At 54.6% G+C, this 24,414-nt stretch overlaps 1 protein-coding gene across 1 annotated transcript; it reads right to left on the bottom strand.

Annotated features, from left to right (window-relative positions):
- Positions 1 to 7,945: 7,945 nt before the first annotated feature.
- Positions 7,946 to 22,989, bottom strand: TRARG1 (trafficking regulator of GLUT4 (SLC2A4) 1). Its single transcript, XM_082706817.1, has 3 exons — positions 22,208 to 22,989; positions 11,722 to 11,854; positions 7,946 to 10,277 (listed from the first exon to the last, which is right to left on the bottom strand). The coding sequence occupies exons 1-3, from the start codon at positions 22,592 to 22,594 to the stop codon at positions 10,264 to 10,266; spliced, it is 534 nt and encodes a 177-aa protein (XP_082562943.1). The 5' UTR covers positions 22,595 to 22,989; the 3' UTR covers positions 7,946 to 10,263.
- Between the last annotated feature and the right edge of the window lie 1,425 nt (positions 22,990 to 24,414).

The raw sequence follows: 24,414 nt of genomic DNA, 5'->3' as shown, positions 1-24,414 counted from the left end.
CCTCTGCCTGCCATTCTGTCTGCCTGTGCTCGCTCTCTCCCCCTCTCTCCCTCTGATAAATAAAATCTTAAAAAAAAAAATGTCCTTGAGGAACCTAGAATTCAAAGCAAATGAAGACATGCGAAGAAGAAAATTCTGCATCCGGGGAAACAAGCAGAGAAACTTTGGAGACATGGGAGGAAACTGAGGCAAGAATGTGGGCTGACTGACCCCCAGCCAGCCACTTCTCCAGCTCCTGACTTTTGGGAGAAAGAGGCTCCTGGTTGCTAATCCTGTGGCCTGGGGGTGCCAGGGGCCATGCAACCTTGCTGAGCCATGCCCAGCAATGGGAAGAAAGATAAGCCAATAAATAAATGATGGTTTATACATATTATACAGCCACTAAAAAGGATGTTCACCAAGAGTCTTTAATAACACAGGGAAATGTCCGGCTCTACAAATCTAAAGTAGGTTTGCAAGAAAGGGCTGGGCTGTGCGTTAGTTTTAGGAAATACCCCTCTCTAGCTTCTCTTGGTGGTTCACGTGGCAGGCCAGCGTGTTCAAGGCTCTGAGAAGTCTTCCAGTCAAGCGCCCGTACTTAGCCTTATTTAAGTCAGTGTTTTCCTGATCTCTTTGATCTGTGCACCCGTTTCCCAGCCACAGGATCAAGGGGTGTCACCCTGCCTGCCTCGTTGTCCCCCTGCTGGCTGGTCGTTGTGTCTCCTGCAGACGGCTGGCTCCCCACACCTCTTCCCTGGAGGCCCCAGGAGCACCGTGACCCACAGACATTGTCTTTCGTTCCTCCCCCTCGCCTCCAGTTCCCAGCCCATGGCCTGGCCCGTGGGAGTTGCGGGAACACCTTTGGGAATGAAGATTCCATCGTGTTTATTTCCAGTGTAGATATTGATCATCTGACTGTTCCTTCCTTCTTCCTTCATGGGTGCTTCTGATGGGTTTTATCAGCATAGGATAAGCCATCAAGCCACCCCTCCACTGTCCCTGATTTACCTATAATAAGGGATTAATCACCTACCAGGCAGGAGCATGGGTTTAGAGCTAGTGTGGGCAGACCATGGCCCATGTGGCAATTCCAGTCCCCTGCATGTTTTTTTTTTAAAGATTTTATTTATTTATTTGACAGACAGAGATCACAAGTAGACAGAGAGGCAGGCAGAGAGAGAGAGGGAAGCAGGCTCCCTGCTGAGCAGAGAGCCCGATGCAGGGCTCGATCCCAGGACCCTGAGATCATGACCCGAGCCGAAGGCAGCAGCTTAACCCACCCAGGCGCCCTCCCCTGCATGTTTTTGATTTTGTTTTTGTCTTTCCATTTTATTTTTATTTTATTTTATTTTATTTATTTCCAGTGTTCCAGCATTCATTGTTTATGCATCACGCCCAGTGCTCCATGCAATCCGTCCCCTCAATAATAACCACCACCAGGCTCACCCAATCCTCCACCCCCCTCCCCTCCGAAACCCTGTTTTTTTCTCAGAGTCCACAGTCTCTCATGGTTCGTCTCCCCCTCCAATTTCCCCCAACTCACTTCTCCTCTCCATCTCCCAATGTCCTCCATGTTATTCCTTATGCTCCACAAATAAGTGAAACCATATGATCACTGACTCTCTGCTTAACTTATTTCACTCAGCATAATCATCTCCAGTCCTGTCATGTTGATACAAAAGTTGGGTATTCATCCTTTCTGATGGAGGCATAATACTCCATAGTGTATATGGACCACATCTTCTTATCCATTCGTCCATTGAAGGGCATCTTGGTTCTTCCCACAGTTTGGTGACTGTGGCCATTGCTGCTATAAACATTGGTGTACAGATGGTGTACCCTTCTTTTCACTACATCAGTATCTTTGGGGTAAATACCCAGTAGTTACTGCAGGTTTTTGTAAATAAACTTTTGTTTTGTTTTTTTGTTTTGTTTTGTTTTTTTTAAGATTTTATTTATTTATTTGACAGAGAGAGAAATCACAAGTAGGCAGAGAGTCAGGCAGAGAGAGAGAGAGAAGCAGGCTCCCGCTGAGCAAAGAGCCCGATGCGGGGCTCGATCCCAGGACACCGAGATCATGACCTGAGCCGAAGGCAGCGGCTTAATCCACTGAGCCACCCAGGCGCCCCTGTAAATAAACTTTTATTGGAACCTGGCCGTACACATTCATTTCTTTGTATTTTCTATGGCTCCTTTAGGGCTACTCTCTGGCCCCTTACAGAAAAAGTTAGCCAGTCCCCAACTTAGAGGATTTCGTAATGCGTTTTATTTGATTCACCTCGAGTGATAAGGAAAGGGGAAGTGTCTATGTTGCAAATACTGTTTCAAAGCAAGAAAGAAGCAACTTGTAGTTTTCGGCAATTACTAACAGCCAATCAGCCGCGCATACTAGCAGTAATAATAATGATGATGCTGGCTTTCACGTTGGTCATCTTGGCTCGGAGCGCCCTCGGGAAGACGAACGCGGTTGAGCAGTAAGAAGGAAGCATCTGCTTCTGATCTGGCCACCTGAAGAGCAGATAGCTCAGTGAGAAGTCGGGCCCCGCATCTGGAGAGACGGGTTAGTTAGGACAGGCTCCACTTAAGACAGAAGCAAGAAACAACAAACGTCTTCAAGGTTGGGGTCCTGGACGCAGGCAACAACTCCCAGGCCTCCTGGGACGGGTCAGGTCCTCACCACCTGTCTGCTCTCACCCCTCCCACCACCTGTCTGCTCTCACCCCTCCCAGGCTATCCAACAGCATGATGTTCTTTGTGGCACAAGCCACGCCCCTCCTGACCTCTGGGTATTTGCTCAGGCTGTTCCCTAGGATGCCCTTCCTTATCATCTCCTCCTCCCACACCAACACTCAGCTCAGCCCAGAGCTCAGCTCCTTGAGGAGCCCTCTGGCCCCTCCTCAGCGCTGCTGGGGTTCTCTCTGCTTAACCCCATCTTCACATAGCCCCAACTCTGTCTACTTTGCGTGTCTCTCTGCCTTTCTAGGCTATGAGCAGCTTGTGAGCAGAGACCAAGCCATGTGACACAGCTGTGGTCAAAGTATGCAAAGCAGAAGTCACAAGATGGGACTTGCAGGAAAGCTCCTAAAACAGAGCCCACCCAACCTTCTTTGGCCCTTTCTGCCCTCCCCCCTTCCTCATTCTTGCTAGCGGGAATGGCTGGAGTCATGGCAGCCATCCTGTGGCCACGCGGAAGGTGGAATGTTGGGAAGGTGGAATGTTGGAATGCGGAAGGGCAAAAGCCCCAGGCTCAGAGTGAAGCCAGAAGACTGCAGGCACTGGGATGATGACCCCATGGAGACACTGCCTCTCCCTGGGCTGCCTACCTCTGGACTTCTTGTTAAATGAGATAAAAAGAACCCTATCTTGTATACACTGGTGTTGGGAGGACCTCCACCAAAAATATGTCTTAATGGATTCAGTGAGGAGACAATGGAACCATCCGTGAACATAGGAGAGGGCGGAGGAGCAAAGGAGAGAGAGAACGGAGACTGAAGAGGAGAGGGTTGACCCCACAGCCATCTGCGGGGACCAGACTGTCACCACGCAGGTCCCCCACACCTCAGGCTGCTACAGTCAGGGGAAAGACATCCGAACTGACCAAGTTTACGTCTCTGCCACCAGGCCACGTGGGGGCAAAGGAGAAATGATGCTTCTTGCATCCCCCAGGTTGGTCTGACTTATAGGCTGGAACTTACCCTTCATAAATAAGTGGGAAATGGAAGCAGGGACCAGAATCGATCCCAAGATCTACAGTGTCAGGGAAAAGCTGGGGGGCTCCAAACCCTGCAGTCCCTCTGCCCTTCCCAGGCAGCGTTGGAGCCCCTGAGATGGTCCTTTGGAAAAGTTTGGTCAGAGAGAGAAAATCCCTGGAGGAATCCTGAATAATTCTTGGGATGGCCCCTGCCCTCCCGCGCCCCCCCCCCCCACCACACCTCCTGCCCTCCGCTACAAGCCCCACACCCCCGACGCTCAGACTGCACCCCGGCCCAAGCGGACTTCATCATCCGCCCCCACACCCCTTCCCAGCTGCTGCCCTCAGCCCTTCGCCACGACCTGGACGGCCACGACGGTGCCACCATTTATAAGTGGCATCGACATCAATAAGGAGTTTACGGAGCAGGCGCCACAGGTCACGATGGCCTTAGGACCTTCGCAGGTGTAAGCAAACAGCTCATCCTAGAAGTGAAAGGCTTCAGCATGGGGGTGCGGTGGGGGTTGCGGCAGTGACTCTAGCATCCGGGGGAGCAGCGGGGAAGCAGCGGGAAGCCTGGGCGGGATGAGTCACCTGGCTGCAGGGGCTGCAGGCAGCTGTGTACCAGTCAGCCCCGATCCCCCCCAAACCTACAGGGCCTTTGCTGGGCCCACCCACGGGCAGGAGGAGAAACTTGAGATTCACCAGGGCCTCCCAGGAAGCCCATTAGGCAAAGAGGAGTAAACCCTGAGCTCCATGAGGTGGGAGGAGCTTGGCTGCCTCCAATTTGCAGTCCTCAGAGCTTCCTTCCCGGGATGAATTATTCAAGTCCACCGCCAGGCAGCGGATCAATTATGCAGGAGGCAGAAGCCCGGGCTGGGCCCAGCTTCCAGCTGACCCGCTCTGCCCCGGGCTCCAGGGAGGGACTCTCTACAGCCCTCCCGCAACGGGAGCGGGGGCAGGCCTCCGTGCCCGGGTCTCTGAAATCCGTAGCTGAGACCCAGCTGTCCCTTGGGGATCTAGGCTGGGAGCTGGGCTGCGGACATATCCAGGAAGGGGAACTTTTTTTTTTTTTTTTAACCATTCCCGTGCCTCCTCTGCCTGGAGGGGCCCGTGCGTCCCTCCGCAAACTGAGAAGGAACCCCGGGTACCGACCCAACCGTGAGAGTAGGGATTCCTGCCGCAGGGTGAGGGTGCCAGAGATGTCCCCCGCTGGTCCTCTAGGACCCAGAGTCTGGCGGGTAGAGACTCAGACGAGTCAGAGAGTTCATGTTGGTGGCGAACAGAAGTTTCCATCCAAGCTGTAGCTTGAAGACACCTGTTGGACTTTCTCTGGGTGGCTAACAGGTTCTAGCAGGTTCCAGCAGGTCCACAGCTGTAGGGGCCAGAGGCTGGTGAAGTTTTGTGCTTCCTTGGGTATGGTGCCTTGGGGGCACACCCACCATGATGACCCTCTGACACACACGCACTCATACACACGCGCGCGCGCACATATGTCCTCTACACATAGGCCCCCTCCTCCACAAAGGGACCCAGCCTCCCTGGGAAACACTCTGGGAAGAGGGATGCAGTCCTCTGCAGCTGTGAATTGCCAAACGTACCCAGGGTTTCCTCTCTTTGTCCTTCTCTTTGTTTCTCAGTCTTGCCTAGATTTTCTCAGTTTGTTACACTAGATCCTGGCAGTAGGAAAGAAAGGAAGTGACTATTGTCTTTGGAGGGGAGATAAAAGACTGGAGAAGATACCTCTGAGGTGAGACTAGCCAGCTAGCTCCCTTTCAGGCATGCAGACTGGAGATTCCTCGACTTTAACATGCAAATGAACCACCTGGGGATCTTGTTAAAGGTAGATCTTGTTCAAGTTCAAGGTGTGGCCCAAATTTCTGCCCTTTTTTGCCAGCTTCTGCTGATGCCCAAGCCAATGGTCCAGCAACAAGTAGCCAGGCTCTAGAGTCTATTCCAGTGGTTCCCAGCCTCAAAAGACCGTTGGGATGCCCACTGGAAAGCTTTCAAGAATCCAGATGCTCCAGCCCCACCCTGGGGCTGTTTGAAGGGGCAGTGGCCAGGCATCAGCATTTCCTAATGCCTGCAGGTGATACCATTGTCCAGAGGGGACTGAGAAGCCTGCCCTAGACTAGCTCAGAGAGCTTTCCAGGGCACACAGGGTGGGGGAGTGGGGAGGAGGCAGGTAGGGCTGGGGATGGAGGACAGTGGGGCCTCAAGGGTCAGGACAGGGTGCCCAGAACCACCCAGACTCCAGGACACTCTCCAGGCTGGGGCCAGGCTGTGCTCTCCATATGGATCGAGCCCTCACGTTTCACCAAGGAGGGTCATCAGACCCCGAGAGCCCTGTGGGTGTGCAGAAGTGATGATCACCCCACTTACAGATGGAGAGTTGAGGTTCAGAGAGCCCAGTCCCTTGGTCCCTGGGCACCACCATCCGTCGTGGGAAGCCTCCTGCGTTGCAGAAGCTCTAACTTTCCCCTCAATGATTGTAAGACAGGTGTACCCCCTTCCCGTTCAGAGTTTCTAGAATTGGGTTGTGTCTGATGAACGATGCTTTCAGGCCTCAAACCAGGCACTAAGGCGATGTGATTGTGACTGGCAGAGCCCATGCATAGGAAGTGTCCCTTCACCTGTGTCTTATTAAATTGGTAGGCTTACAATGGTGGCATTTCATCTTCATTTGGATCCCCGGTTGTACTTCAAATATCTTCAAATATCTTTGGAAAATCAGGAGAGGCTCCTGGTGGAGGCCACTTTCCTGCTCTTGGTTCCCCTGACCTCTGTCCCAGGTTCCCCTCCCTGCTGCCCTCATCTGCTGTCTTCCCCTGCCTCCCGAAACAAACTCTCTCCTTCCTTCCAGAACTTTCCCTTTAGGTCAAAGTTCATATGGTCCAGAGAGCCTGTGCTTTTCATCTTGGTGTCCTCAGGGTCCAGTGCAAGGCCTGGTATCTAGTAGGTGCTTAATGTAGAGGCAGCTGGAAGCCGAATGAGCTAGAAGGCCTGCAGTGACCACCGGGCTGAGTGCAAGCGGGCTCAAGAGACGACCCACCTCAAAATGGCCATAGGCCCTAACTGACCAGTTACAACCACACGTGGTTCCTGAGATTACCTTTAAAAAGGAGAACATTCCGCATGTTCCCATGGTCCCTCACTCTGCCCTGTAACTATGGCCCCCTCACGACCACCACCTTGCCACGGGGTCTCTCCCTCACTGTCCTGCCCACTGCTCCCTCCCAATATATTCAGTATATTTCCATCTCCTTTGCCCTGCCTTGGGAGAATCCTTTCACTGCCCGCACCACCAGCTCCCAACCCCACATTTGCTGACCGCCCCCATCCGATCAGAGTGCTCCACACTTAGTACAAGTTTGTGGGAGGAAGGAGGGAGGGGGCCTAGCCCAGGGTCCTTCCGGCAACCTCCCTCCCACTCCCAGGCAAAGGTTGCTGCTCCCTTTTTGGCTCTCCCAGGGACCCCCTCTCCCCCCCCCCCCCCGCGCCCCACTGAAACACCTCCCTGTGTTTCATGCTGCCCTGTGTCCCTCCCGAGTTCCCATGTTGAAACCCTCCCCCTCAAGCTGATGGTATTAAGAGGTAGGAACTTTGGGAGGTGCCTAGGTCAAGAGGGTTCTGGGATTAATGCCCTTATAAAAGATACCCCAGAGGGGGAGGGAATGATAGGGGAGGGGCGTCTCTCTGCCCACACTCACCTTCCCGCTGGGCCTGCCCTCCAGCAGCCTGGGAAGTGGATCCTTCCTCCCACCTCCCCCGGCCCCCTGCAGAGCCCCTTCCTCTCACAAAGCTTTCCTCTCTGGGTGGCAAAGCATGGCAGCAAGAAGCCAACTTCGGGGTCAGCTCCAGGGACAGAGTTGGTTCACCATGTGTTCAGTACCTTCTGTGTACCAGGCGCGGTGTGACCTGGGACAAGTCCCTGAACATCTCTGAGCCTCTGTTTACCAATCTGACCCAGGGGCTAACCCCAGTATATGTGAAACCCCCGGCATGAGCCCGGCTGTGAGCAGGTGTCGGGCTCCCGCTCTCTTCTTACTGTGTCCTTCTTCAGATGCAGAAAGGACCCCTGAAGGAAGGTGGGTCCGATATTCCTCCCTGGAGAAACAGAGGCCTGGGGAAGAAAAACTTGCCCAGGGGAACACCTCGAGCGTCCCCAGGCTCCCGGCCTTGACCCTGGAACCAACAGGTTGAGTGCACTCCCTTCCCCGCTCCCTGTTGTCGGAGACCCCTGGACCCCAGCAGCATAAGACACAGGCCCACGGAGCACGTGCACTTTCAGCTTTATTTCTTTCCATGCCGAGCAATACAGAGGAGCCGACTGGAGAGTGTGGAGAGTGTGGTGCCGGGCGGCGGTGGGGGGGTAGTTCTCGCTGCTTCCTCTGGGACATGGGAGAGGCTGCCCCAAGCTGGAAGACTGCAGGGTTCAGGCAGCCAGGGGAAGGACCCATGATGGAGCTGGGAGCAGAGGGGTGAGGCCTCAGGGTGCCAGGCTGCTTGTGGGTGGGCAGCAGGGGAGTCAGGGACCCACCTTCCCAGTCTGATCTCTGCAGGGTTCCTGGTCCTCAGGCTTGTTCTCCTCCCGACAGAGGGATCAGGCTCCTTCCACAACCCTCAGAGCCTCTAAGTTCCATCTGAGTACCTTCTTCTCCCTGTGGTGCTGAGCCTGGGGCCCCCAGGGCCTGGCCAGAGGACCACCAACTCATGAGCCACCATTTCCGTAGACCTCATGACTCACCTCCTGGCCTGAGCTGCCTTCGCAGGTGACACAAATCCTCTGGGCTCACTTCTTCCCTCCCCCAACAGGAGCATTGTGATTGTGGCCTCAGAGGTCTTGTCTAGCAAAGCCAGCCCCTCGCTTAGGGTCTGGAGAGGTTGGCGTCTGCTCCCCAGGTGGGGAACTGACGTAGGAACGCAGGCCCCAGAAGGACCCTGCCAGGGCCCCTGGGTCCTACACCCCTCCCCTGCCACGACGGCCCTCCTAGAAGGTTCAGAGCTACCCTTGGGACTCCTGGTAGACAGTGCCTCTGTGCTAACGGACTCCCTCCCAGGAGTCTCCGAGGAGTGTCGGGGAGACAGGGAGCAGGCTCCAGGGCCCTGAATGGGTGCCGGGGAAACAGTCTTTGCCAGCCTCTGGCTGCGGCTGGAGAAACCCGATGGCTGGGCAGGGCCCCCCAGGGCGGGAAAGCCTGGAGCTTTCCTCTCTGAGAATCTGGGAGCTGAAGCCAGAGAGGTAGGTGGGCATAGGAAGGGCCCCTGTGGGCAGATCCTGTGCCAGCCAAAGCCTCGGAGAATCCCGGGGCCAGAAACCAGACAGGAGGTCAAAGGACCCTGCTCAGTCCTTTCAGGTGTCCCATTAGGTCCTGAGACAGAGGCCATGGTGTCACCCCCTGCCTGTGCCCAGGGCCTCCTACTCCCCCAAAGACTGGCCCCTTCAGCCAGGCTCTTCCCTCTGTCTTAGAACTCTCTAGACCAAATCAATAATAAACCTTCATAAAAACCCTCTGGCCCACTCCCCTGTTTACAGCCTGGGAGCTCTGGGGAAGTCCTTCCCCTAGAGGTGGCCCCAAACTCCTCCCCCCACCCAAGAGAAAGTCTTTGTGCTTTGTGGATGGCCAGGGGCTCAGGGTAAGTAAGGCACAGAGAGCGTCAGGTGCTGCTAGGCTGGGAACAGGGGCCCGGGCCCCACCTGAGCCCCGTCGCATGGGGCCCCAAGTGTGCAGCCTGGACCATCAGGGAGGATGTGGCAGGAAGGGAGCTCAGCTCAAGGCTCCTTCTCTCCTGGCTGAGCGGGGCTGGGGTCGGGCCCCAGGCGGCTGCACAGGGAGCAAGGGAACAAGAGGCAGACTGGGTCAGCCTGGGAGACATGATGGGACAGCAGAGATGAGCCTGAGACTGAAAAGCTGGAGATGTCTGTGGGTCCTGCAGTTCTTGATCCTGTCTTCACCAGCCCACCTCTTGGTGTTGCCATGTCAGCTACATGTCTTGCATGTAGCTGACACCTCTGTCCAGACAACTGCTCATCTTGGGCACCCAAGGGGGTCCCAGGATGGACGTGGAGCAGCAGCTGGGCCCCTGAGCCGGGATCGCAGCAAGGATGTGGCACGAGGCATGCAAATAACTTTTTTTACACCCTGTCCCCCCCGCCCCAAAGAAAAGTACAAAAGAGCAAGTCCCACATCTTGACTCTGGGTCCTCAGACAGGTGGGGAGTGTGCAGCTTCTCTCCTGCCATGGTCCTGTTCCTCTCGTCTCCGTGTCCTCTGCGGGGCTGGTTCCCCCTCCAGCAGGCAGTGTATGTGGCGCGGTGGATCCCGGGAGACGGTGGGGATGAGAAACCAGCCGGAGCCCGGAGGCCAAATACAGGGCCGTGTCCAGGAGATTAAACCCCATTAATTATTCTTGGCGCTTTTTCACATCTGAGGTGGGCTGACAGTGGGGAGGCCTGGGGGCTTCCCTCCAAGTCGGTGCTTTGGGAGTGCATGGACGTCCCTGTCCTGTCCTCCGGCGGGAGAGGGGGCGTGGGAGCGTGGAGACCTTGGGCTGCCCAGGGCCGCCTCCGCCAGCACAGCGCCCTGGTCCGTGTCATTTCTTCTGCACTGTAACGAGAAGAGCCGTAGCAGCGCAGAGCTCAGAACAGGCCTTCAAGCCATTGTTTGGAGGATTTGGGGTTTTGTTTCTGGGTGGGAAACAGCACCAGGGTTGCCTGATCGGGATCTCTTGGTGGAAAAGAGCTCCCGCTTGTAGCATGGAGGCGGTCTTTGCTGGGGGTGCGCGCACCACGGGACACCCCCCCTCCAAACAGAGAACCATGGAGGCCTGAATTTTTAAAATTCCTTAACGGGCTTAAGAAGCCATTCCCTTTGCCAGTTTGAGTTCAGCAGGGGTCATTGGCTGTGGACAAAGTTGTGGCGAGCGTGACAAGGAGGAGACTGAGGCCCAGAGAGGGGGCTCCTGAGCTAATGCCTGCGCTGGCGGGTCCCCCCACCCCACGTACCAGCCGGGCCGCCAGCCCCCCAGAGACCCCAGAAGACGCTTCATTTCAGATACTTGGACAGTGGGGGATGTGGGTTTTAAACCCAGGGCAAGCTGATTACAGACCTGACCTCTTCTCCTCTCTCCAAAGTGGCCAAATCTGCCCGTGACCCCACTGCTGAATCCCAGGCTTTCCACCCCAGGTTGAACACCCTGGGTTCCAGATCAGTGCCTCCTTTAAGGAGAGGGCCGGGAATCTTATTGAAATGCAGATACTGATTCAGTGGCTCTGGGCAGGGGCCTGAGACTCTGCATTTCTGACCCTTTCCCCAGGCTCAGCAGCCACTGCCGCTGGTCCACGCAGCACGTCTGGAGCAGCAAAGTCTTTAGGGGAAGAGCTTAGACTGACCAGTGCAAGATGCAGAGAGGCTTGGGGTCCTCACAAGGCGGGTGCATGCAGGGAGGAGAAAGGACAGCGCCACCCCACAGAGCCCAGACCCTCAGAGCCATGCAGACCCTCAGAGCCATGCCAGCCCACTGAGCCACTGAGAGTTTCCTTTGGAAAGGGTGCCCCTGCTTGGTTAACTTCCCTGGGCCAGCTCTGGGGGCTCACAAGAGGGTTACTGCCAAATTCTACGACATGCATTGTTTGTGTCTGGTTCCTGCTGGCCGTCTCAACAGGAATGCTTGCAGGGAAAGTCTACCATTCACCAAGCAGCATCACAGCCATGATCTTGGGTGACATTCTCAAGGCTCAGCCAGACACAACTCTGGCCCAGGACCCAAAGCCCTCTGAGCTGGGATAGGAGTTGGCCATCTCTGGTTCCCAGGCCTGGGCTCTTTGTGCACACTTTCCTAATGATCCGGGCATAAGGCAAGGCAGAAGCCCGTCCTACTCAGCTGGGTCCTGCCAGGGATGGGGTCACTTCTCAGAGAGGATCAGCCTGTGTCCCCTACAGGCTCTTACACCGTTTCCACTGTCCCCTCCCCAGGGAGCTGGGCTGCACCCTTCCGTGGTCCTCACCCCAGGCAAGCTGGCTCGCTGAGCTCCACGCGGCTGGGCCTCACCTGTGAAATTGACAGTCACGGCCACGATGATAATAATGATCCCCATGATGATGAAGGTGATACTGAGCAGCCGGGCCAGGCGGCCCAGCCTCCGGGCGCCGTCCAGGTCCCCCTGTTGCACGCTACTTCGGGACTGCAGAGAGAGGGTGGCAGAGACCTAAGGAAGGCTGTTCCCAGCAGACTGGGTTGGGGGCACCCCTTGCCTTGGCCTCCAGAACCCACCCAGCCCCCACTGCACCCTCTATTCCAGCATCCACCTTGGGGATGGGAAGCAGGCTTCTCCTGCAGAACTGGCTCACACCCCTTGTGGGAACCCCATGCGGAGCCTACCCCTGGCTGGAAGCAGAATCAAGCAGTGCAGGGCACTTGCTCTGAGAACAGTGAGTGGGCAGGGTGGCGGGTGGCATGATGGAGCCCGAGGGTCTTGGAGGGTGGGCCAGGGCCAGGCCATGCTGAGCGGGCGGAAGCAAATAAGCCAGGCCTCCCTGGGCCCTTGTCCAAGGCTCACTGCTATGGCCACACTAAGGAGGCCCATTGGGTTTTTCTGTGGTCCGAGGTGCCTGCCTCCTTTCCTCTGTGACCCTCCTCTTCCACACCAGGAAAAAAGCATCATTGGGGCGCCTGGGTGGCTCAGTGGTTAAGCCACTGCCTTCGGCTTGGGTCATGATCCCAGGGTCCTGGGATCGAGCCCCGCATCGGGCTCTCTGCTTGGCAGGGAGCCTGCTTCCATCTCTCTCTCTCTGCCTGCCTCTCTGCCTACTTGGGATCTCTGTCTGTCAAATAAATAAATAAAATCTTTAAAAAAAAAAAAAAAGCATCATTGATCCTCCCTCCTCCTAGTTTCCACCCAGGAATCATATCCTTGTTCAACCGAGCTGACTTCCGCAATCTGAAAGGTTTGAACTTGAGAGGCAAGGGTGTGTGGGGAGCCACGCCAGGCTTTATGGGGGCCCGTTTGAATCTTCACTCTTTCTCAGTGAGCTCAGTTTTCCTCAGCCTTATTTAATTTTGGTGAAAGCAGGTGGGTCAGCGGGGGAATGGAGTTGAGTCCCTTGATGATGGTGGTGGTGTTGGTAGTGACGATGATTTATTGAGTGGTTACTTTGTGCCCGGCAGCTTGCTAAGGACTGTACCTGAACAATCTCATTGAGGCTCAGAACCATCCGTGTGGTTGCCAGTGTTGCCCACTTTTAAAGAGGCTGAGGTTCAGGGAAGATACCCTTCCCCTCACTCTTCTCTTCAGGAGGGCACCCCTGTCTCTCAGGTCCTGTCCTTTTCTCTTCACAGAAACCTAAGCAACCCCCACCGCACCCCATGACTCCCTGTCCAAGCACCTCCCAGGACGGAGCCACCTCCTGCCATACTGCTTGATGCCATCAGATTCGCTTCGCCTCAGATCTGCTCCTGGACGTGTGCTCCTCTGCCCACTTGCCCCGTTACCGGCCACAGCTTGGAGTCCAACCACTCGGTCACAATACCTGTCCCTTGCCACCCTACCGATGTTTCCTTTCCCGGTCAGTTTCACTGCAGTCCTCCCCGGCTGCCTTGCACCTGCCCCAGCTCTATGCTCTCTTCATCCCCATGCCGCTCCCCACACCCCCATGCCACTCCACAGAGATTTATGCCAGACCCCATGGTAGGGCCCCTGGCATGCGGTCCTGGGGTGGGATCAGAGAAGAGGTGGAGACTCAGGGGCTGATGCACGAGTTCAAGGAGATGACGGTGGCTTAACCTGTGACCCTGCCCAGCATCTTCCATGGCTCCCCCCACTGTTTCCGGAACAGTCTGAATCCAGGTTAGCTTTGCACTTCCAGATTTTATCCTCTACTCCTCCCTTCCACAACCTCTGGACTCTGCCAGTCTGAACCCCTACAGGTCTGAGCACCTACCAGTGCAACTCTCCTGCCCGCCTTTCTGCTCCCCTCAACCACCTGTCCACATCCTCTCCATCCTCCGCGGACTTCTGGTGGGAGAGAAGCAATTGGAGAAGGGGAGAACGGCGAGATCAAGAAGGGCCCTGACTGCCACAGAATGGAATCTGGATTTTGTCTTGTAGGCATTGGTGGGGGGGGGGGCAGCTACAACCGGGTGACTCTATAGACGATTTCATCAAAACAAGAGAGAGGCCCCGGGTGGCTCAGTCGTTAAGTGTCTGCCTTCTGCTCAGGTCATGATCCCGGGGTCCTGGGATCAAGCCCTGCATCATACTTCCTGCTCAGTGAGAAGTCTGCGTCTCCCTCTCTTTCTCCCCCTGCTTGTGTTCCCTCTCTCGCCGTCTCTCTCTGTCTGTGTCAAATAAATAAATAAAATATTCAAAACGAAAAAAACAGGAGAGAAAAAGATCCAGTCAGAGGGAGAGGCTGAAAAGACCAAGAAGTGACGGGTGCCCCAATGTCCCAGGGCAGCCGAGAGAGATCTGAACTTGAGCACAGGGCTGAACTGCAGTGAGCAGAAGAGAGCGCTGCTGTCCTTGGAGACTGGACAAATGTGGGTAAGGGTGGTGTCACACCTCAACAGATCTGTAACTGGGCAGAAAGTTGTGAGTGTCCACGCCTCTGGACCTCGGGGTGCCCAATGACAATGGGCAAGAGTCATCCAGTGAGAGGTGAAAGAGAAGATGGGTCTGGCTGAGGCATGGGTGGGGCTCGGGCAGGAGCCCGTCCTGAGACTCACAGGCGATCCTGGACCTGGCAAAGACCTGCCAAGGAGCAGGTGCAGCCTCCCAGCTCCCTACAAGGGCAGCCTGGGGGGGAACACAGGTTTCAGAGCCAGACCTCCTGGGGGCCTGTCCCCACCATCCACAGCTGTCCCAACTGCATGACCCTGGATGAGGGGCTTCTTCTCTCTCCTCATCCTCAAATATAGTCACGCATGAATTCCTGACATTTCTAATGTCCCTCAAGCCTGTCCTTTCCTCTCCAGCTGACTCCACTGCCCCAGCCCACTCCCACAACAGAGTTCATCTGGAGACTGCACCAGCCTCATCCTCATGAGTCTCTCAGCAACAGCCTTGCCCCCAGCCAACCTCTTCTCAACAGCCATTAGCCTGGTCACACGGCTCCACATAAAATGCATATATTTTTTTAAATTAAATTTTTCCTACTTGTTTTAATTTTTAGAAATTTTTTTAAGTGAACTCTATGCCCAACGTGGAGTTTGAACTTATGACCCTAAGATTAAGAGTCACATGCCCTACCAACTGAGCCGGCCAAATGTCCCCAAAGGGACACATTTTTATGCCTCAGTGCCTTTTCATGGACTGCTGTCTCTGCTGGAATGCCTTTCCTCATTTCTGTGTTGCTACCTCAGCAGCTCTTTCTCACCCTTCAAGAGTCACCTCCAGTAAAACTTTACTTCGCGCCCACAAGCAATTAATCAGCCCCTCCTTGGGACTCCTGTCGCATCTTACACCATGCTCTTTTCCTCCCTTCCCACCTTGTGTCATCAGTTCTTGTGTCGGTCTCTTTCCCTACATTTGAAGACAGGGACCATTCAGCCTCAAGCTTGGTGTCCCTCTTATGTAACCTAGGGACTGGCCCTAAGAGACCTTCAGTAAGTACGTGAGGAAGTAAAAGAATAAAAGAAGAGAAAAAGAGTATGAGGAGAGGCTGTTTTCTCACCACCGAACTTAGCCAGTGGAACGGTCCAAGTTAATAGAAGATTCATGAGTGAAATGAAGGCAATGGGTACCCGAGGAAAGATATCTGTTATCTGGGGGCACCTGGCTGGCTCAGTGGATTGAAGCCTCTGCCTTCAGCTCAGGTCATGACCCCAGGGTCCTGGAATCGAGCCCCGCATCAGGCTCTCTGCTCCTCGGAGAGCCTGTTTCCTCCTCTCTCTCTCTGCCTACTTGTGATCTGTCTGTCAAATAAATAAATAAAATCTTAAAAAAAAAAGATATCTATTATCTGGGTATTGGCCCCACCCACTAACCCATGCCACCTCCAGCTCTCTGCAGGCCAGTCCAGGTCACCGAATGAAGGACTTCAACACCCAGGAAACACCTTCCTCTTGGGAGGAAGAGGGGGAACATACAGACAGGCTTCAGGAATTCCCAGGAAGTTCGGCCTTAGAAATGCTGGGGCTTGACTCATTACCAAGAGACTTATTCTTAGCTGTAAGCATGGCACGCAGTGGGGAGGGACACAGGGTTTGTGATGAATCCTTCTCCTCACTTGCCAGAGAAATCGTTGTGCACGGGGCAACGATTCAGGACCGTGGAGAGAGGCATACATGTGGTTGCTTGGGTAGGAGAGGTAGGGAGGGGAAGCGAGAGAGAGGGAGAGATGAATTTTTCAGCCACTCTAAACCCAATCCCCATTCTTTATCCACAGAGCCATCAGCCTGTGCATCCCGTCATGCCTGTTCCTTTGAGCTGGAGGGACAATGTTGAGGAAGATGCACTGGGAATGGCCAGATGACCAAAGTAGACTTGACGGCACCAGCCTTGTTGGGTCATACACATTATGGGTTATACGCTGTCCACATAAACCTCACATCTCTTCTGTAAATCTTAGTTTTCTGATCTGTAAAATGGAGAGAATAGCTGCCTTGAGGAGTAGAGCCCCACTTTTATATCTAGAAGTTACTCACCACGAGCCGACACTCTTTTCCAAAGTTCCCCCATTAGTTCCCAAATGAAAAAACCTGTCCCTCGACCTCAGGGATGGAAGAAGACCCTTCATTACTTTTAATGAGTTAATTACCAGCTGCATTTCAAACCCCACTTAGTGGCATCCTCTTCCTCTCCTACAAAATGGCTCAAGTTGAAGACACAATGATAATTGCAGTAATGGTTGTAAATGACTGTGAATTAATAGATCATTTGTGATTGCAATGGTTGTGGGAATGGTAAGGGAGAAAATGAATTCGGGTTAATAGATCAGTGAGGAAAGGCATTGAAAAAAGTCTGAGAGAGCTGGTAGGGCTGGAGAGGGAAGCGGATGGAGTAGGGAAGGTTCTGGGGAGAGCTGCCAGGGGATGAAACCAGCCAGGGGAGGATGGCAACAGAACTTATTGGGAAAGAGCTTCCACCCCCCCCCCCCATGAGGCTCAGGCCAAGCCCCAGCAGGTCTGCGGAGACCTACTGACATCTGACAAGATGTGATCAGCTGATCGTTGATGAGCTATTTGTCCTTCCACAGAGATGGAGCAAGTCCCAGCTGGTCAAAGCCAAGGAATGTGCTTCTCCATGCCCCATTCATGTCCCTCTTTCTATGACAATGCAATTCTTACTGGAATGCCTGACCATAGTTGCTGGAGGGGATGTGGGGGAGTGTGGTCCTGGAGAAGGAGTTGGGGCAGCTGCTGTGTGGTGGGTGGGAGTGTTTGGGGATGCTTAGGACTCGGAGACAGCAGCTGTTTGCCAACCCATTGAGAAGTATGTCGATATTCTCAGCCACGCATCTGCATGCCAGCTGATCAGTGCTGGTTGGGGCTCAGCACTCTTGCTGGGCGAGTGCATGAATGCATGAAAAGGAGCCTGACACAGGTCAGTTAAATAACCAGGTCACCCAGAATGCCCGAGAAAGGGAGTGTTGAGCCACTCTGAACTTCTTCCGCACTCCTGCATATGATAGGAGGAATCTACAGAGAAGCGGCTTCTCTGAGGCTTCCACCAAAACCACAGACTGGGCTGCTCCTCTCCCCAGTAGCGGCATGAAGGCTGGCACTCCAGTCTCCCCCAGACTGGCTAAAGTCAGAATTTGTGGGCCACTGGGGATCTGCCTTTTGCTCTGAGACTACAAAGTTTTGTTTGGTGTTAATGATAACAGTAACCACTGCCCTTTTCTATGTGGCAGACTCTGTGCTGGGTGTTTTCACACATATTAACCCAGTTAATCCTCCTGACAGATTTATGGGGTCAATGGTCTTATGACACCTATTTTACAGATGAGACAACTGAGGCTACAGAAGGGGGTTGAGGGACTTGGACACGGTCACATGGCTTGGGACCCACACACACAGGTCTATCTGATGCTGGTTTAAGCACTGTTGTTAGATGAAATCCTGAGGGTGCAGCTCCTTTGGTGGACAGGAGACCTTGCTGGCATTGGGAATATGGCCATTTCTCAGCCTGACCCAGGAGTAGAATGAATGAAGGCAGCCCTGACCTGACCACCTTGGGAGGCTCATTGGAGGGTGCTGTGCTGAGCAGGTCTGGGTCTGGATACCTGGGATCCCAGCCCCTTAGGTTGAGCCCCTGTCTAAGCCACAGTGGGAGGAACACAGCTGGCCCATTAGCCTCCTACTGACAGAATCAGTAGGGGTGGGGAAGGACAGCTGGGGAGTGGACAGAGTGAACAGAAAGAAGGAATGAAATGGATTCTGCCCTTCCTGCACAAATGCCCCACAGGTTTGGCTTTCCTGGGAGGTACACACCATCCTTGTCCCTAGAGGTAGATGGAGGGCAGGGTCATGGAGACAACACTAGAGTCAGCGTCCAGCTGACATGCCTCTTACCAGTTGAGTGACCGTGGGCAAGGCACTGCTGTAGTGTCTCTGTTGTCTCATGTGTTAAATGAGAACAGTTAGCCCTTACCACGGGGCTCCCTTGGGCTCCAACCTCCTGTCTTCTCATGGTTCTCCTTAGAAATTCATTTCCACAACTGTACTCCACTTGGCCGCCACCCCACACAATCCCTCTGCTGAAACGTCAGCCCCCGGCATCTCTCTCATGCCTCTCTCGCACAGCAGCTGTCCTTCAACTTCTTGGATCCTCAACCTGTGACCCCTCCCTCTCCTCCAAGGTCATCACTAACTTCCCAGCCTCACGCTGTCCCAGTCCAGACTGATCCTTGAGTGTGCCACCTCTGCCCCCGCTCACCAGCATTGTCCTGTGCCAGTGGGTCTACCCTCACGGCAACCCTGCCATCCCCAGCCTTAGGTGGGCCAATGTCCCATCTGTGACTCTGTACCAATAGCTGGAGAAAAAAATGCACCACTACACAGGCTGATAACAACTCAGACCCAAGGGGTCCAGCCTCAGCAGAGCCCTCAGGCCTCTCTGTCCCTTGTCACCTCTCCTCTGTCACCAGCTCCTTCTCTCTCAGCAAATGGCCTTGTCCTCCACATCCCTGGTGGCATGGAGCCCATATAGCACGAACCAGCTCCTTTTCCTTTGAGTGCTTCTATCCCCTTCTGCCATCATGACCTTTCCTGCAGGCTCCCAGGAACGGGGTCCTTCTTCGAGATCCCATCTCTGCACTCTTCATGAATGTCATGAGTCACCTCTCTCCTTTTTGCCTAATGCTGTCCCTCACCAGGGTCACAGGGGGGGTCTGTAAATGGCCCAATCAGTGGACACTCCTTATTGGATCGAACCTCTGCACTGCATCGGACCACCCCTCCTCCTTTCAAACTCGCCCCTCCATGGGTGTCTCCCCCTCTCCTCTAGTTCGCCTCCCACCCCCTGAAATCTTTTCAAAACTCCTTCCTGTCCCCTTCCCTCTGCCCACCCCTTAAATTCTGCAGTCCCCAGGAGCTGGGTAACCAGGAGTGTGAAGAAAGTGCTGCTACTTCACTTCAACAATTCTCTCATCAGTGCCCTCCTTCCTAAGCCATTGCTTGGTCCATCCCTTCATCAGCCCTCCTAGAATCTCAAGAGCCTTCTATGAGGTCTCCCTGCTCCTAGTCCTACCAACTCAAGCTCATTTCCCCCAGTGCAGTTGGGTGTTGGTTTTAAAATATGAACAGACCACATCACGCCTCTGCTTAAATTTTTCAGGGGCTCCCCGGAGCCACTAGCATAAAACTTAAAGTCCTAGAGTGAGTCCTGCCCACCTCCCTCCATCACTATACTCTTGCATCCATAGGCCATGTCAAATACACCATGTCATCCATCTTCCCAAATGCCTAACATGGCGCCTCATTGGTAAAAGAGGTGTGTTCGTTAATGGGGAACCCATTCATTCTCTACCACTTAGTCACCTTCAAACAAGCAACTTGCCAGTCAAGTGAGTGATTGACTGAATTAATAAATGTATGGTCTGTGTTAACAACTCTTGGGTTTCCAGAAACTCTTTCTGCCCCTTGACAGGGTCTTGGTCCAGACCTCTTCATCTCTCACCTAGGCTCCTGCAAAAGTTCCTTCTCCCCGCTGCCAGGCTCAGAGGGGCCCCTTCCGTCCTTTCTCTTACCCCACACCAGCCTCTCCACCACAATGGAAGCCTAACCACACCTCTCTCTGGTTCCAAACCTTGTGAAGTAAATACCAGGAGAAGCTTGCCACTGGTCCCAGAGGACCACATGCTGTATGATTCCATTGGTATGAACTTTCCAGAAGAGACGAATCCATACAGATAGAAAGCTTAGTGCTTTGTAGGTCTGGGAGGGATCAAGGGAGAGATGGAGTGATTAAAAAAAAAAAAAAAAAAAAAGGTGTGGAGCTTTTCTGGGGGTGAAGAAAATGTTCTGAAACAGACTGTGGTTATGGTAGCATGGATCTGTGAAAATCTTTGAATTGTACACTTTGAATAGGTGAATTGTATAAAATATGTATTATAGGTCAAAGCTCTAAGAAAAGCCCCCAAAAGCCATGATGGTTCCACCCCTGTCCAGGGAGACACTCAGGTGCCACTCAGTTTATTGCTATGGTTTAAGAGCCCTTTCCTCACGCTCTTTGCGTGGTTCATCTCCCTTTACCCTCAGACAGCTCTCTAATGTAGGTGTTATGTGACACCCATTTTGCAGACGGGAATACTGAGAAGAGAGATTTCAGTGACTTGCCTGAGGCCCCATGATACGCTGTGATTTGGTCTAGCAGGAGGACTTCTTACAATGTGTTATAGGATCTGTTTCCAAGTTTCTCCCCACTGGACTTGAGGCTCCTGGGAATTGGTGATAGTGTCTGGTTTTGACCTAGCACCAGATTCCCCACCCCTGGCCCAGTGGCCTTCAGAACTGACTCAGGAAACTGAGAAGGCTGTAGAATTATGCTGGGAGTGGGCTCAGTGGTCTCAGTCTGGGACCCAGGCACCTTTGACAAAGGCAGCATCTATCCAGCCTACACACTGCCTCCCCAACAAAGAGATGGATTCCAGCAACTCTTCTCTCCTGGGTCCTTGTGTGGTTTCCCTCCCCGAAGCCTGTCTCCCCTCCTGGGGTTTCTCCCTGTAACTAAGAGGTTGGCCCTGCCCAGAGCTCCCAGCTGCATCCCTGGGACCTGGTTCTGCCCCCAGCTGCCTCCCAAGGGCAGCAGGCAGCACAGGAAACGCCTCAAAGACCCCCCACCTCCGGCCCCTGTTCAGCCCTGGCTCTTGTGCCCATCCCAAGTCTCAGGAATGCCACCGGGGTCCCCCGACGTGCTAGCAGGTGGAGCTAGATTTGACGGGGAATCAAGGAAGGCATCCCCAGCTGGACACCAGACCTCCATGAGGCAGAAGGATGTGTTTGAGGAAACAGACTCTTTCTCAGAAGACAGCCCGGGGGGGGGGGGTGCAGCAGGAGTGACCCCAGGTCCTAAGGACTTGGTGATAAATGACTCAGCAGGACGTCACTCCAGAAGGAAGCAGACAGCATCTCCCTGCCCTGTCCCCCAGCCCTAAGCAGCCCGGGACTGGGAGTTGACTACTCCTGCTTTCTTTTTCCCTTCTGGAAGCCACTGCCTGCCTGGGCTTTCTCTCTCACACCCCCTTCCTCCCTCCTCTTCCTGGAACTCAAGTCACTTGCCAACATCCATGGACATTTTCTGGGGATCTTCTATAAGCAGCTCTATCCAAATAGCTTGGTTTGGGGGACAAGCTAAGATAGTCTACTCAGAACCCAACAAGGCACTTAAGTGTATGAGAAGCGAAGACTAGCCCACATGCTCCTAGGCAGGGCTGACACACATTTTACCCCCACGGCCCAGACCTCCCCTACCCTAAAAACAGACTCAAGACAGATGCTGGAATCAGTGTGAGCACCAAGGCCCAGAGGGCCCCAGCAAAAACAGCCCCCCCAACCAGTTCCCTGAAGGAGCAGCCTCGGGGGAACCCGGCCCCAGGGCCCCGTGCGCGTGGCAGGGAAGTCACAGCCGGCTCTTGGAAACCAATGCTGGCAAAGGCCACTGGAATACCCAGGTGGCCTGGGGTGAGGGGTGGAGGCAGCTGGCTCCCCTCCAGAGAACTCGGGGTCCTGAGACCCCACGCTGGCCCCAACCTCTACTGACCCACAGCCCCACTTAGGATGACACCCCTAGCAAAAGGCCAGCCCCCCAACTTGGCCGCCTGTCTACTGCATAGAGTTTAGCTCAGGGTGGCTCCTGGGGGTCCCCTCCCCAGAAGGGTATGTGCAAAGTCGCTGCTGCGATGCAGAAGAGCAAGAGAGGAGGCAGGACAGAAAACAGAAGGTCTCCCGGTCGCGGCCCCCTCTCCAGCAGGAGGGGTAGTAGGCCTGGTGAGAAAGGGAGCCTGCCCCCAAACCCCCGCCCCCAACTCTCTGTTCTGCATGCCCCAGGCAGAAGGTCTGGTGCCCACTGAGCCCTGGAACAGAGAGCCACACTTACCATGATGGAAAAGATGAGGGGAATCAGATTGAGAGGCCACACAGGGCAGAAGCAGGAGGCGATGGCAAGGATGAGGTAATCTTTGGGGACCTCTTGGTCTTGGGCAGAGGAGGCAGTGGCAATGGAGGACGCCCTCCTCGAGCTGGCCCGAGAGGCCGACCAGGGGAGTGTGGCTTCAGGGCACCCCTCCGATACCACCTTGAAGGGCAGGCTGTGGCCGTTCTGCTCCAGGTCCAGAGTCCCCGAGAGGGACGTGGACAGCTTCAGGGGCTTGTCATCCTTGTCTTCCACCTTTGTGAGGAGCTTCTCCATCTCCGGCAGGTCCAGGGGTGAGGCGGTGCCTGGCTCCTGGGCTGAGGGAAACTGAGGCTGCCCTGGGTTGGCCATGGTGGCTTGGGTCTGGGGTTGCTCCAGCTTCAGGCTGAGACGCTCGGCTGCAGGGGAAGCTCAGCTTACCATTCCTCAGCCCAGACTGGGGGCCACCAGCTGGGGGGCTGAAGCGTGCCCCAGGGGAGCAAGGACAGGGGTTGGCTTCTCCCGGTCTCTGAAGCCAGCCTGGTGCCCCCGCGGAGCTTCGGGAAGCTGGATGGAGCCTTCAGATCTGTTCAAGTTTGAGGCCAACTTTGCTGGTGCTGCTGACAGCACAGATGGGCGGGGAAGTGACAGAAAGCAGCTCCGAGAGCAGAGCAAAGAGGCTCCTCTCCCGGGTGAGGCTTAGGCTAAGTCAAAGAGAGGAGAGAGAGAGAGAGAGAGAGTACACCACACAGCCTCCCTCCCTCCCCACCCTCCTCTGAGATGCTTTTCTTTTTCAATTCCCCTCTCCCCTGAGACCGTGCTGTGTGCTGCCTCAGCCCCAGCCCAGCCCAGCCCAGCCCAGAGCCCAGAGGGACTTCAGTGGGTCTCTCCTTTCCACTGCAGCCACAGAGCCCGCCTCTCTGGTCTGGGGGCTCCAGATCGGGAAACAGACCAAGTGGGTCACAAAGGGGCGTGTCTTCAACCATCTTGGGAAACGCAGCCCTCTGCTTCTCTTTTGCTGGAGCGGGTCACACTTCCTCCTATCTCGGCCCTTCCTCCTTTTTCTCCTCCTCTCTTGCAGGCATAGCTAAGCCCCGGACCTACCCTAGAGCATCCCACCTGACCTTTGGCCCCCGGACATGTCTAGGCCACAGCCTAGTTCCCTGCTCCAGGAGGAGAAGGCAGACTAAGCACCAAGGATCCTGTCTCAGTGGGTCTCTGGACCCCTCACCAAGGGGTGTTAGGAAGGAAGTGTGGGTCTATTTCATGCCCATCTGAGCTTTCCTGGGATGCTTTTACTTATTTATTTTTTAAAGATTGTGTTTATTTATTTATTTGAGAGGGAGAGAGAAAGCATGAGCAGGAGAGGGGGGCAGAGGGAGAAACAGGCTCCCCACTGAGCAGAGAGCCCCGATGCCGGGCTCAATGTGGGGCTTGATCCTGACCTGAGCTGAAGGCAGATGCTTAACCTACTGAGACACCCAGGTGCCCCTCTGGGGTGCTTTTATTTTATTTTACTTTATTTTTAAAGATTTTATTTATTTATTTGACAGATCACAAGTAGGCAGAGAGGCAGGCAGAGAGAGGAAGGGAAGCAGGCTCCCCGCTGAGCAGAGAACCCGATGTGGGGCTCGATCCCAGGACCCTGGGACCACGACCTGAGCAGAAGCAGAGGCTTTAACCCACTGAGCCACCCAGGTGCCCCTGGGGTGCTTTTAAAAAGCAGCAAAGATACACCTGTTCAGGAGCTCTCGCTGGTCTGAAGGACCTCAGTCCTGGTCGTCAGTCCTCTCTGATTCTTCCTGTCGCTCTTCACTCCCTCTCCTGTCTTCTCCCTGTTTCAGTTTCCTCCTCCAGGCTCCACATCTCCCCTGTGTCCCCGATCTCTCTCTCCTTACAGTGTTTCAGAAGCGTGACCTGGAACCCCTGTGTGTGTGCGCCTGTGTATGTGTTGGGGCAGGCGGTTGGGAGGTGGGGAGGCAGAAGCAGGATGGGGCCTCAGAGGTTGTGGGGTTCAGATCCTCTGATATCCCACATGTGAGGCCGGAAACGGAACAACACTCCTCTCAAGCAGACATCAGTCCCTTGTCCTGGTCCTGGAGCCAGTTTGGAGTAAGAGGAACCACTGTAGTGGAAAGAAATAGCTTTGGTTTGTGTGTCAAGCTGGGCTCTGAAATGCTGCTTCCAGCAAG

The sequence above is a fragment of the Mustela nivalis genome, assembly GCF_964662115.1.
Source record: "Mustela nivalis genome assembly, chromosome: 17".
Classification (NCBI taxonomy): Eukaryota; Metazoa; Chordata; class Mammalia; order Carnivora; family Mustelidae; genus Mustela; species Mustela nivalis.
The sequence above is the reverse complement of the archived record's forward strand: the minus strand, read 5'-3'. Positions and strand labels throughout refer to the sequence as shown.

What these genes read in the sequence shown, in the direction of transcription:
- TRARG1 (XM_082706817.1), bottom strand. Translation starts at nt 22,594, where the DNA reads ATGGCCAACCCAGGGCAGCCTCAGTTTCCCTCAGCCCAGGAGCCAGGC. An exon ending in CCCTCATCTTTTCCATCATG is followed by an intron (nt 11,855 to 22,207) that starts GTAAGTGTGGCT and finishes CTCTCTCTGCAG; the next exon opens with TCCCGAAGTAGCGTGCAACA.